We start from the raw sequence: 14,179 nt of genomic DNA, 5'->3' as shown, positions 1-14,179 counted from the left end.
TAAAACCTGAAAGTAAGGCATATGAATGAGGCCAAACTCATCACTAATTGCATCAAAGGCAAAGTAATGGAAAGGGTAGTGAGGGATAGGATTTCTGAGCATCTGGAAAGGCATTGCTTGATTAGGGATAGTCAGCACGGATTTGTGAGGGGTAGGTCTTGCCTTACAAGTCTTATTGAATTCTTTGAGGAGGTGACCAAGCATGTGGATGAAGGTAAAGCAGTGGATGTAGTGTACATGGATTTTAGTAAGGCATTTGATAAGGTTCCCCATGGTAGGCTTATGCAGAAAGTAAGGAGGCATGGGATAGTGGGAAATTTGGCCAGTTGGATAACAAACTGGCTAACCGATAGAAGACAGAGAGTTGTGGTGGATGGCAAATATTCAGCCTGGAGCCCAGTTATCAGTGGCGTACCGCAGGGATCAGTTCTGGGTCCTCTGCTGTTTGTGATTTTCATTAACGACTTGGATGAGGGAGTTGAAGGGTGGGTCAGTAAATTTGCAGATGATACGAAGATTGGTGGAGTTGTGGATAGTGAGGAGGGCTGTTGTCGGCTTCAAAGAGACATAGATAGAATGCAGAGCTGGGCTGAGAAGTGGCAGATGGAGTTTAACCCTGACAAGTGTGAGGTTGTCCATTTTGGAAGGACAAATCTGAATGCGGAATACAGGGTTAACGGTAGGGTTCTTGGCAATGTGGAGGAGCAGAGAGATCTTGGGGTCTATGTTCATAGTTCTTTGAAAGTTGCCACTCAAGTGGATAGAGCTGTGAAGAAGGCCTATGGTGTGCTAGCGTTCATTAGCAGAGGGATTGAATTTAAGAGCCGTGAGGTGATGATGCAGCTGTACAAAACCTTGGTCAGGCCACATTTGGAGTACTGTGTGCAGTTCTGGTCACCTCATTTTAGGAAGGATGTGGAAGCTTTGGAAAAGGTGCAAAGGAGATTTACCAGGATGTTGCCTGGAATGGAGAGTAGGTCATACGAGGAAAGGTTGAGGGTGCTAGGCCTTTTCTCATTAGAACGGAGAAGGATGAGGGGCGATTTGATAGAGGTTTATAAGATGATCAGGGGAATAGATAGAGTAGACAGTCAGAGACTTTTTCCCCGGGTGGAACACACCATTACAAGGGGACATAAATTTAAGATAAATGGTGGAAGATATAGAGGGGATGTCAGAGGTAGGTTCTTTACCCAGAGAGTAGTGGGGGCATGGAATGCACTGCCTGTGGTAGTAGTTGAGTCGGAAAATTTATGGACCTTCAAGCGGCTATTGGATAGGTACTTGGATTAGGGTAGAATAAGGGAGTGTAGGTTAACTTCTTAAGGGCAGCACGGTAGCATTGTGGATAGCACAATTGCTTCACAGCTCCAGGGTCCCAAGTTCGATTTCGACTTGGGTCACTGTCTGTGTGGAGTCTGCACATCCTCCCCGTGACTGCGTGTGTTTCCTCCGGGTACTCCGGTTTCCTCCCACAGTCCAAAGATGTGCAGGTTGGGTGGATTGGCCATGAAAAATTGTCCAAAATTCTATGATTAACCTAGGACAAAAGTTTGGCGCAACATCGTGGGCCGAAGGGCCTGTTCTGTGCTGTATTTCTCTATATCTAAACAGTTAGCATCAATGCTTCACAGCTCCAGGGTCCCAGGTTCGATTCCCGGCTGGGTCACTGTCTGTGTGGAGTCTGCACGTCCTCCCCGTGTGTGCGTGGGTTTCCTCCGGGTGCTCCGGTTTCCTCCCACAGTCCAAAGATGTGCGAGTTAGGTGGATTGGCCATGCTAAATTGCCCGTAGTGTAAGGCTAATGGGGGGATTGTTGGGTTATGGGTATACGGGTTACGTGGGTATAAGTAGGGTGATCATTGTTCGGCACAACATCGAGGGCCGAAGGGCCTGTTCTGTGCTGTACTGTTCTATGTTCTATGTTCTATGCCATGAATTTGGCTATAATACATAAAACAATTTGGGAGCCAGTTTCCATTAGAAATGCTGCGTCTGAAAACTCTTGCAAATGAGAGTTGCACTGCATCCAGTTACTCCAATTCAGAATTTAAATAACTTTGAGAATCACAATTCTCCATTAAAATTAGTGCCCACTAGTCAGATAATTGTGTACTTAACCAAAACAAACCTGTCAGTTAATCAGAGAATCATAGAATTTACAGTGCAGAAGGAGGTCATTCGGCCCATTGAATCTGACCGGCCCTTGTAAAGAGCATCCTACCTAAGCCCACATGTCCACCCTGTCCCCATAACCCCATCTAACCTTTTTTGGACACTAAGGGCAATTTAGCACAGCCAATCCACCTCATCTGCAAATCTTTGGACTGTGGAAGGAAACTGGAGCACCCGGAGGAAACCCACGCAGACACAGGGAGAATGTGCAGATTCCGCACAGACAGTGACCCAAGCCCGGAATCGAACCTGGGACCCTGGAGCTGTGAAGCAACTGTGCTAACCACTGTGCTACCATGCTGCCCAAAAGCAGATTTTTTTTTCTTTACACTAATTGTACCAAACCTTGCCAGTTGCAATAGTCAACTGCCACTTCTTGGTCATCCCCCTGTACTCCTTGGCACATCAACTATGAACCAAGGGGCCTTCTTCTGTTAACCTCGGTATGATTCTTACCTCTCTTCTGGAATTTGATAGATGATTATCAGCATTCTTTTCCAAGTTGGCCATCTCCTGATGAAATAATGTAACCATCGTTATTGTGTACCAGAAAAAGAAAATCTCTAACTGTTATTCTGGCCAATGACAGAATCTATCAACAGTTAGTTAGAATGATGTCATGGCTCAGGCTGGATCTCCATGCAGCCAATGAGCATGGATTGAGTTTCCAACTACATAGTCATGTCATTGCTGAAACTACCTATTTCCACCACAGTAGCATCACCTGACTTTGCGCCTGCCTCTGCTCCCATGCTGTTGAAAGCCTCTTTCATGCTTTTGTTCCCTTAACTTTCACAACACATTCCTTTCTGGTTTCCCACATTCTACTTTCTGTAAATTTGAGTTACCCAAAACTCTTATGCTTGTGCCCTAACTTGCACCAAATCCCTTTCAATTAACACCAATGTGCTCGCTGAACCTCTGCTAGTTCCTGATCAAGCAATGTCATGATTTTAAAATTCTCATCCTCATTTTCAAATCCTTCCTTGGTCTTTCCCCTCCCTATTTCTGTCACCTCCTGCAGCCCCCCCAACCCTCTGAGATATTATCACTCCTCTAATCCTGTGCAGGGTTTTGCCCTGCATCACAAACTGGCTAACTAGCCAAGTAAGCTAAACCCACAGTGTTTGTAAAGGGTAGGCAGTTGGCCTCGAATGTGCAGCTCTTAAATGTGGTTCTCTCCCGATCAGAAGATGGGGAGCAGAGGTGGTGATGGCACTGGATGCAGAGAAGGCAATTGATCAATTAGAGTGAAATCATTTTTTTTGCGGTGTTGGAGCGGTTTGGGATTGAGCCTCAGTTGTGGCGTGGATCAAATTGCTTTTACAGAGCCAAAGGCAATTGTACATGTGAATGAGGTGAACTCGGGATCTTTTCAGCTGCGTAGCGGAACAAAGCAGGGGTGTCCCTTGTCCCCCCCCTTTTGATTGCGTTAACAATGGAACTCCTGACCATTGCTTTGAGGAGCTTGGATATTTGGAGGGGGATAATAAGGGGTGGTGCTGCATGGAGCATTGGGCGTTCCTGTATGCTGATGATCTTTTGTTGTATTTTTAAAATTCATTTACAGGATGTGGGCATTGCTGGTTTGGCCAACATTTATTGCCCATCCCTAGTCGCCCTTCAGATGGTGGTGGTGAGTTGCCTTCTTGAACCGCTGCAATCCTTAAGGTGTAGGTACACCCACTGTGCTGTTAAGGATATAGTTCCAGGATGTTGCCCCAGCGACAGTGAAGGAATGGCGATATATTTCCAAATCAGGGTGGTGAGTGACTTGGAGGGGAACCTCCAGATGGTGGGGTTCCAAGTTGTCTGCTGCTCTTGTCCTTCTAGATGGTAGTGATCATGGGTTTGGAAGGTGTTGCCTAAGGAACCTTGGTGAGTGTATCTTGCAGATGGTACACTATGTGGAAGGGCGAGCAATCAAACGGGTTGCTTTGTCCTGGATGGAGACAAGCTTCTTGAGCGTTGTTGGAGCTGCACTTATTCAGGCAAGTGGAGAGTATTCCATTACACTCCTGACTTGTGCCTTGTATATGGTGGACAGGCTTTCGGGATCACGTGGCGAGTTACTCGCCATAGGATTCCTCGTCTTTGACTTCTGATCAATGGTAATCCCCAGGATGTTGATTAGGGGGCATTTAGCGAAGGTAGTGCCATTGAATGTCAGGGAGCGATGGTTATATCCTCTCATGTAGGAGATGGCCATTGTCTGGCACTAGTGTGGCGTGAATATAACTTGCCACTTGTCAGCGCAAGCCTGGATATTGTATAAGTCTTGCTGCATTTGAACATGGACTGCTTCATTATCTGAGGAACTGCGAATAGTGCTGAAACTTGTGCAATCATCCGCGAACATCTCCACTTCTGTCCCTCTAATGGAAGGGAGGTAATTGACGAAGCAGCTGACGATGGTTGGGCCTATGACACTACCCTGAGGAGCTCCTGCAGTGATGACCTGGAACTGAGATGATTGACCTCCAACCACCGCAACCATCTTCCTTTGTGTCAGGTATGACTCCAACCAGTGGAGAGTTTCCCCCCCTGATTTCCATCGACATTCCCAGTTCAGCTAGGGCTCCTTGATGCCATACTCGGTCAAATGCTCCCTTAATGTGAAGGGCAGTCACTCTTGCCTCCTGGTTCCCATGGTGGGGGATATAATAAGGTTGCTTCAGTAATTTGGGGCTTTTTCAGGACATAAATTGAATTTGGAGAAGAGCGGGTGTTTTTGGTCTCCCCGCCGGGGACGGGAGCTGGCTTGGGGGTGATTGCCGTTTCGTGTGGAAACTATTCACTTCAGGTAACTGGGGGTGTAAGTGGCTCGAGATTGTGCCCGGTTCCAAAAATTGAATTTTAGAAGCCTGGTGGGCAGGATTTGTTGAGGTGGGACAGCCTCCCCCTATCATTGGCAGGCCAGGAAGGCGGTAAAGCTGGATATTTGCCATGGCTTTTATTTTTATTTGTGTTTACCTGTCTTCTTGCCAAAAGCATTTTTTGTGAGGGTGGAATTGTTGATTTTGTCATTTATCTGGGCAGGTAAGGGAGTGAGGATTCAGAAGACATGCTTCAGAGAGGGTGACAGGCAGGGAGTTTGGACCTGCCAAATCTGCTACGTTATTATTGGGCAGCAAACATGGAGAAGGTGCAGGGCTGGGGGAGGGAGCCAGTGGCTTTGTGGGTGAGGATTGAGGCAGGCTCTTGTAGGGGGTCGGGTTGCAGGTGCTGGCAACGGCACTGCTTCCATTTGCCCCAGGGAAATATTCGGTAGTCTGGTGTGGTGGCCGCACTGAAGACATGCAGGTAATTTCAGCAGCATTTTTACTTAGGGGTGGGGTCAAGGCTGATGCTGATCCGAGAGAATCTCGGGCGCGATTCTTTGATCACGGGACAGAGTGCCCGCGCCGTCGTGAACGCCATCGCGTTTCATGACGGCGCGAATTCGCTCCAGCCTCACTTCCTGGTGTGCACTGGGGGTGGCGCCAACCCGCGCATGCACAGTGGCGACGTGCCAACCCACACATGCGCAGTGGCAATGCGCCAGCCCGCGCATGCGCGGTGGCTTTATGGAACGCGCCGTGGGGGTGGCGTGGGGGTTCTGGGGCCGGGCGCGCAACAAAGTAAGCCCGGGGGGGGGAGGAAAGGCCGGCCCGCTGATTGGTGGGCCCCAATCGCGGGCCAGACCCCATTGGACGCCCCCCCCAGGGACGGAGCCCCCCTCCCCCCCCACCCCCACAGTCTCCCCCCCCCGACCCTTCGCGCAGAGTTCCCGGCGGCAGCGACCAGGTGTGGACGGAGCCGGCGGGACTCTGCTTTTTCCGCTCGGCCCATCTGGGCCGGAGAAGCGACGGCCCGGCCTTGTACACCCGCCCGTGACTAGCGCCGCGCCAAACGCGCCGGCGCAAATGACGGCGATTCTCCGCACCTCGGAGAATCGCGCACCGGCGTCGGGGCGTCGTGACGCGGTTGCAGTGATTCTCCGGCCCAGCGCGGGGCTGGGAGAATCGCGCCCATGTGTTTGAGCCAGCAAGTTTGGATGCTAGTTTTCGGGGTTGGGAGGAGCAGCACATAGCAGAAATGAAGGATCTATTCTTGGAAGGGCAGTTTTTGAACTTAATGGAATTGATAGAGAAGTTTGAGATTCCATGAGGGGAGGCCTTTGTTATATGCACATGCGGGATTTTGCAAGGAAGGTTTCCCGATGATTCCGGCACTTGGATTTGGAGCTCAATCCCCTGTGTGGCTTTGGGACCTGATGGAGTTCCTGTGTCTTGAGAAGGTGAAGTTCACCTTGAGGGAGGTGATTGAGTGTTCCATAAGAGTCTACTTACTCGTCACTTTAAAGCATTGGCTACTGTCAACTGTCAAGGGGGGGGTGGGGGGGGGGGGGGGGGGGTGGGGAGGGGTGTTGGGGGGGGTGGGGTTATTTGTCAAGTTATATGGGGGTTGATCGGGTGGGGAGTTCTTTTGTTATTCTTTTCGTTGGTTGTTTTGTTTTATGTATAAAATGTTAAAAAACAAATAAAAATATTTTCATTTAAAAAAATTAATGGAGAACGTCGTAAGATTCATAGAATTCTATGATTCTATAAAGTAGCTTTAATTAAGAGGACTCCAATCATCAATTCAGATATGGATGGCAGATTAACATAACTGCAGTCTGAAAAACCTGAAATTATAAAATTAAAGGATCTGGTTCTTGTGCCTTTTGTTCTCAGACGCTGCAAAGGTCTTTGACAACTGCTCTCATGAAACAATACCTCCTAGAATAATAGATTCCCCACAGGACAGCAGGTTATTCAGCCCATCAAGTCTGTACTGACCTGTAATCCCACCTAACGTTTGGACACCAAGGGGCAATTTAGCATGGCTGATCCACCTAACCTGCACATCTTTAGACGGTGAAGGAAACTGGAGCATCTGGAGGAAACCCACGCAGACAAGGGAAGAATTTGCAAATTCCACACATTCACCTAAGGTCGGAATCGAACCCGGGTCCTTGGCGCTATCAGGGAGCAATGCTAACCACTGTGCCATCATGTCCCCTCCTGACTTACTGTTGCTCAGAAAACTGACAAAATTGACTCTGAGTTAACTGCCCCTGGGCTTAATGATCCTCCTGGAAGAATAAAGATGTTGGGGGCAAGAGGAAAGGGGTGTGGATGATTTTCAACAGCATGTTCAGGAATGGCCACCCAAAGGTTCTTTAAAAGGCTGATTGACATTTAAAATTGCCTCCAAGCTCCCATGAAGGAGGCTACATGATATGTTATTGACTCGTGCTTGTCCTGACACCATCTCCTAAAAACAACCAATTGTTTGGGAATAAGCTAGGTGTTAATGTGGCTATCAAGTATTCACTCAGCCAACAAAATAACCCCAGGGAGTTGGAAAGTAGGTCTCCTCACAAGTCCACGAATACTTCCAGTATATTGGGGGAGGGTCAGCACTTCGTGCTACGTCCAATAGTTACATTGAAAAAGAACGTGAACGCTGATTTGAGACTTGTAATGAATCTACCAACTTCTTCAGGCAGATGCTTGAGCTGTGTAATTAATGATGGCCTTGAATAAAATGGCAATATAAGCAAATTGACAGATAGAAATGAGATGATAAGTACACTTCTGTAATTTATCGAGTTCTGCAGCCCCATTCCTGCCTGTTGGAGGCAGTTAAGATTGACCTGAATATGTCTGTCACATTTAAGACTTTCAGTGATGATTCAGAGGGTGAGTAAGTGTATTGAACCTAATTTACCTTTAAGTGCACCTTACTCCCTGCCATTGGACTCTCAACCCTATTCCCAAGTATACCAATTGTTAGCAATTTGACCAAATTGTGCCGATGCTAAAATGTGTGAGCTCCTGTGAAAGCAACACCTTACTCCTGGGGAAAGGTTTGTGTACATCGTTCTGACATTCTGTCAGGTACACCCACCAATCGAGCACTACTGAGAATGAACAATACGATCATTCTGTCTCAGTGGAAGCTGATAGTGACAAGTGCAGCACGACACTGAAGAAGCTTGGAAAGATTACAGGAAATACTTACTAAGAAAAAATAGTACTGAGAAAATTAGGTGGCAAATATGCCTTGTTTCATGAAAATAAACCATTGAGTAGCTGATCATTCATAAAGGTCATAAATGTAAGAATTATGTTGGCAGCAACATAAATGGTTTATCTTTGTAAACCACCATTCCTCTTGCCATATCCTCTGTACAATTTAGGCTGGTACTTTGTTCCCATGAGATATGTTTAATTCATATAATAGTCACGTGTGCAGAATGCAGAGCAATGTTTTAAAAGTCTGGAAAATACTTTATGGTAGCGTACTTGTGTTTTTAGGTGTATTTTACAATAAGGTGCGTTGCAGCATCTCAGCAGAGTAAGTAATAATAATGCTTTTCCATTTTAAACATCCATGGTCAGTGATAAAATAAGCCACCTGTATCCTTCCTGACGTAACTTTTTCACACTTTATAATATGTTCTGCACCCTACTCAGTAGTTCATTTTTCATAAACTGCAGCAAACTCCTACATTAACTATATCATTTTGCAATGCAGTGCATTTTACAGGTCAAAATTGCTAATATTGGTCATATAGATGCTGATGGTATTCATACTAATTTCTTTGCTCCACTCTTTTAATAAAACTATTAATCATCATGGCCGGGATTCTCCAGAGATTCGCGTGAATCGCGCCATGCCGCTCCAACGCCGGGCTGCCAATTCTCCGGTGACCGGAGAATCGGCAGCAATCGTGCCGGCGTGGTCGCTGCGGCATAGGGCGGGGGCTGTTGAAAGCGCCCCCTCCGACGATTCTCCACGCTTGACGGGCCGAATGCGCGCTGAGTTCCGCTGAGTCCCGTCGCTGTCGTTTACATATGGTCCGACCCGGTGGGACCTCAGCATTCTGGCTGCGGGGGCCGTCCTGGTTGGGGGGGGGGGGGGAGGCAACTCTGGGGTGGGCCTCCACGGTAGCCAGGCCCGCGATCAGGGGCAACCTATCGGCGGGCTGGCTCATTCCGGGGGTGGGCTTATGTTCCTCTGCGCCGGGCCCCTGTAGGGCTCTGCATGTTGCCCATGGGCAACGCGGAGATGGCTATGGTGCACATGCGCGGACCTGCGCTGGCGCCTGAGCAACGCACAGCACACCAACGCCGCTTTAGCACCCTAGGAAGGGGTGAATGCCGAGGCTGGAGGCCCTTTGACGCCAGTGTCGCTCGCGCCGTATTTGACGCCAGCCTCAACACTTGGCCGGGATTTCGGAGAATCCCAGCCGATGTCTCTGTTCTGCAACAGAGAAGACTTTGGTATGAAAAAGTTCATTCCGAATGATTGAATTGAGACCCGAACTTTGACTAACACTTGACGCATGGTTGCTGATACCTTGGGCGTGATTTTCCCATCATGTTGTGCCTGATGCTGATCTGGGCATGCCAGGTAAATAACGGGAGAGGTCCAAATCATCATTCGCACTGGGAGTGAACCATTTTGCAATTGATCCAGCCCACTCCCGATGGCAAGATCTGGATCTCGTCCAAAAATGGGGAGAATGCATTCATTTCAATCTCATTAATGAGATTGAAGTTGAATGCAGTGGCCTTCCGGGAGTTACCTGACTCCCCTCAGGAAGTCACGTGGATGTCACTTAGTACTCCTTTACAAAACGGGAAGCTGGCGCAATGGCTACTGAGGGGAAGTGAGGAGGTTAGTAGCCCTTTCCATTTACCGGCATGCAGTTCAAGGGCACTGGAGCTGCTGCCCCAGTGCTCATGGGAGGGGGGGGGGGGCAAACTTCAGGGGGTTGGGTTGCTTGGGAGACTGGAGAGGTCCAGGTTGGGGTCACCCCAGGCCAGGGCTTTGCATCGGTGAGGTTTTCAAGCAATGTTTAAATATTGTGGGGGTGGAGAGAAAAGAGGGAACTATAGACCAGTGAGTCTAACGCCGGTAGTAGGGAAGTTGTTGGAGTCCATTAGCAAGGATTTCATTGCACACAAGGTTGGTGAATTTGCAGATAGCGGTGTGGACTATCAGAGGATACAGCAGGATATAGATCGGTTAGAGACTTGGGAGGAGAGATGGCAGATGGAGTTTAATCCAGACAAATGTGAGGTAATGCATTTTGGAAGGTCTAATACAGGCGGAAATATACAGTAAATAGCAGAATCCTTCAGAGTATTGACAGGCAGAGGGATCTGGGTGTACAGGTTCACAGGTCGCTTAAAGTGGCAGTGCAGGTGGAGAAGGTAGTCAAGAAGGCTTGCCTTCATCGGACGGGGCATTGCGTATAAAAATTGGCAAGTCATGCTGCAGCTCTATCGAACTTAGTTCGGCCACACTTGGAACATAATGATCAATTCTGGTCGGCACACAGGGCGGCAAGTTGCACAATGGACCCGGGTTCGAATCCCGGCAGTGTCCCTGTGGAGTTGGTACATTCTCCCCGTGTCTGCGTGGGGTTCACCCTCACAACCCAAAGATGTACAGGTTAGGTGGATTGGCAATGCTAAAATTGCCCCTTAATAGGAAAAAAATATATAATGGGTACTCTTAAAAGAACAATTCTGCTTGCCACACTGCCAGAAGGATGTGAAGGCTTTGGAGAGGGTACAGAAGAGATTTACGAGCATGTTCCCTGGTATGAATGGCATTAGCTATGAGGAGAGGTTGGATAAACTCGGTTGTTCTCAATGGGAAGTCAGAGGTTGAGGGGGGACCTCATAGAAGTGTACAAAATTATGAGTGGCATGGACAGATGGATAAACAGAAGCTTTTTCCCAGGGTGGAAGTCAATTACTGGGGGACGTAGGTTTAAGGTGTGAGGGGCAAATGTTCGAGCAAATGTGTGAGGCAAGTTGTTTACATAGAGGGTAACGGATGCCTGGAACTCGCTGCTGGAGGATTTGGTGGAAGCAGGTACGATAGTGATGTTTAAGGGGCATCTTGACAAATATATGGATAGCATGGGAATAGAAGAATACGAGCCCCAGAAGTGTAAAAGGTTTTAGGTTAGATGGGCAGCACGGTCAGCGCAGGCTTGGAGGGCCAAAGGGCCTGTTCCTGTGCTGTACCTTTCTTTGTTCTTTGTTCTAGAAAAATAGGCAGGAAGAGTTTCAACAAGTAAATAAAAATGAAGAGAGTAGCTGAAGAAAATGTTGATCATTTAGAGGATGAAACTGGGAAATAAATAGTGAGGAAAATGGAAATGGCAGAGATATTGACCAGAATATCTTCATGGTAGGGAACATAACTTATATCCCAAGAATAGTAGAAAATTAAGGGCCAAAATGAAGGGAGGAACTTAGACCAACCAGGATTACTGGAGAAATAGCATTACATTGTACTTGAGAAGTGGTCGTACGCTATCAGCTTGTACTGCATTCCATGTGATGAAAGTACAATTACAACACCAATATGAAGGATTTTGACTGACCAGCAGTGATGGAATGGCAGCATTTTTCTAAGTCAGGGTGGTGTGTGACTTGTTGGCAAACCCCAGTGGTGGTATTGCCAGGCACCTGTTGCCCTTGCGCATCTAGATGGTAAAGATTTGTGAGGTTCTGTTGAAGACAATTTGGCTAGTTGCTGCAGTGCATTCTTGTAGATTGTCCATGCTGCACATTGTGCTAGTGATGGAGACAGCAAATATTTAAGGTAATGGATTGGGCAATCAGGTGGACTGCTTTGCCCTGAATGCTGTCAAGCATCCAGAATGTTATTAGAGCTTAACTTATCCAAGAAAGTCGAGAGTATATTCCCTCACTCTCATTACTTGTGCCTTGTACATGGTGGAAAGATTTTGGCGAGTTGTCAGGTGAGCTATGATGCGCCATAGAGGCTCGCGAGGTGGGCAGATCGGGGCCGGGAGGGCCTGGAGAGGTGTGCTGGTCGGCCGGCGGGGCGCGAGTCGGGAGGCCCGGAGGAGAGAGAGAGACGCGCAGGTCGGGCTCCGGGGCCCGGGGGCGGGGGGGAGAGTGCTGCGTGGCGTCCAGAAACGCCGCAGCTAGCGTTTTGGCCTGGCAGACTGTGGAGTAGTGGCCCTTCTTCCCGCAGCTCTTACAGAGGGCGGAACGGGCTGGGCAGCGCGGGCGAGGGTGTTTCGCGAACCCGCAAAAGTAGCAGCGGGGCCCCGTGGACTTGTCGGGGTGTCCCGTGGCACAGGCCTGAGGGAGGTCGGGAGCGGCGGGTGGTGGTTGTGAAACGTGCCAGGAGGCCTGGCTAGGGTCATAGAAGCGGGCGTTTTGATCCGCGACCTCCAGAGAGGAGGAGAGAGTCAGTGTCTCAGTTAAGCTGAGGTCGTCTCTTTCCAGCATCCGCTGGCGGATAATGGGGGACAGCATCCCAGCCACGTAAGCGTCTCTGATCAGTAGCTCCATGTGCTCCGTAGCCGTGACTGCTACGCAGGAGCAACTCCTCCCCAGGGTATGGAGGGCCCGGTAATATTGGTTCAGTGACTCACCGGGGACCTGCTTTCTGGTGGCCAGCAGATGTCGGGCGAATACCCTGTTGACTGGTTTGACGAATTGTCCTTTTAGCTTTTGTATTGCGTCATCAAAATCTGTTTCCTCTTTGATTATTGCGTAGGCGTCGATACCGTGCAATTTCTGTGCCCCAGTGGGGGGGGTGGTTGTAGATGCTAGGAACCCTTCGAGGCATGTCAGCCAGAGTTGGAAAAGTTCTGCAGAGTTCGGAGTTTGCGGGCTGATGCGGAGGCATTCGGGCTTGATCCGGAACTCCATCTTCAAAGTCTTAGTCTATTAAATTGATGCGCCATCAATTGTACGCGAGACGAGTGCTTTACAAAAGTCAGGCTTTAATAGACTAGACCATCGCTCTGCGATCGTCTACAATGGAATGGACGATCGCCGGGCGTTTGTCCATTTATACCTCATTAATGGAGGCGTGGTTAACTCAGCCTCTCGGCCAATCGGTCGAGAGGCACATGACCGACCAGGGCCAATGGTAAGCCGGTGTTCTGCCCCAATGGCAGACAGGTATGCAGATCATATCACCACAAGCTATATGGGCTTTTCACAGTAACTTCATTGGAGTGTTAATGTAAGCCTACTTGTAACAATTATTATTATTATATCATTAAGTGCCCAATCGCTGGCATGCACTTAGTCACAGTATATATATTGCTAGTCGAGTAATGTTTCTGGATAATGGTAATGCCCAGGGTGTTGATAATGGGGATTCGGCATGTCCTTGAATGTCAAGAGGAGTGTGAAATTCTATTTAGACTCCCTCATGCTTACACTTGTGTGGCATGAATTTACTTGGCACAAATCTGTGCAAGTCTGAATGTTGTCCAGGTCTTGCCGTCTTCCAAAAGGGAATCAACAAATGCCTGTGTAGAGTCTTTTAAAGCACTACATGAATGAACTTTCCCCCACATTGAATGATATTTTAATAAGGTGCGGGGAACCCACAGTGAAATTAAAATAAAGACATTTATTTTACAACAGTTCTTACGTGAGGCTCGGTCAACCTCACTGGGTACTCTCTCTCTTGTCGGTTGGTTCCACACTGGTCGAGCTTTTATAGAGGTATAAGTTTGCTACCACGCCCCTAGCGTGGGAGCTCATACTCCCGAGGAGCACAGGGAAACAATCATCCCCACACTGCATGTCCCATGTTGGTTATTACAGATATCTCACAAAATGAGGCTATTCAGTCCTTTCTGCCAATGCCAGCTCTTGGAAAGAGCTATTCAAATAACCTCAATCCTCTTCTCTTTCCTCATAACCTGCAAATTATATAAAAACTAATCTAAGGAGATTTCATTTTTTAGAGGTTTGTTTCAATTTGGAATCTCTCATTACAGTTCCATGTGTTTATTATGAATGCTAAATGGAAAAAAAACAGGTTCACAATTAACCACTTTAAATTATTTCAGATGCTCATTCAATTTTCCTTAGAGTCTAAAATGCCAAAAATAGATTGGACAGTAAGTAACCTAGATACATTGTTAGTAACATCCTGAATTACATACTCTG

The 14,179-nt window shown here is 48.0% G+C and overlaps 1 protein-coding gene across 2 annotated transcripts in view; it reads right to left on the bottom strand.

The window, feature by feature from the left end:
• Positions 1–14,179, bottom strand: part of rapgef5a (Rap guanine nucleotide exchange factor (GEF) 5a) — a 282,740-nt gene that overhangs the window by 252,466 nt on the left and 16,095 nt on the right. For both annotated transcript variants that reach the window (XM_038797428.1, XM_038797429.1), the window contains exon 2: positions 2,631–2,687. In XM_038797428.1, coding sequence (XP_038653356.1) covers positions 2,631–2,687 — 57 coding nt within the window. The remainder of the gene's footprint in view (positions 1–2,630; positions 2,688–14,179) is intronic.

The sequence above is a fragment of the Scyliorhinus canicula genome, chromosome 5, assembly GCF_902713615.1.
Source record: "Scyliorhinus canicula chromosome 5, sScyCan1.1, whole genome shotgun sequence".
NCBI lineage: Eukaryota > Metazoa > Chordata > Chondrichthyes > Carcharhiniformes > Scyliorhinidae > Scyliorhinus > Scyliorhinus canicula.
Note: the sequence above shows the minus strand (reverse complement) of the source record. Positions and strands in the feature narration are given on the sequence as shown.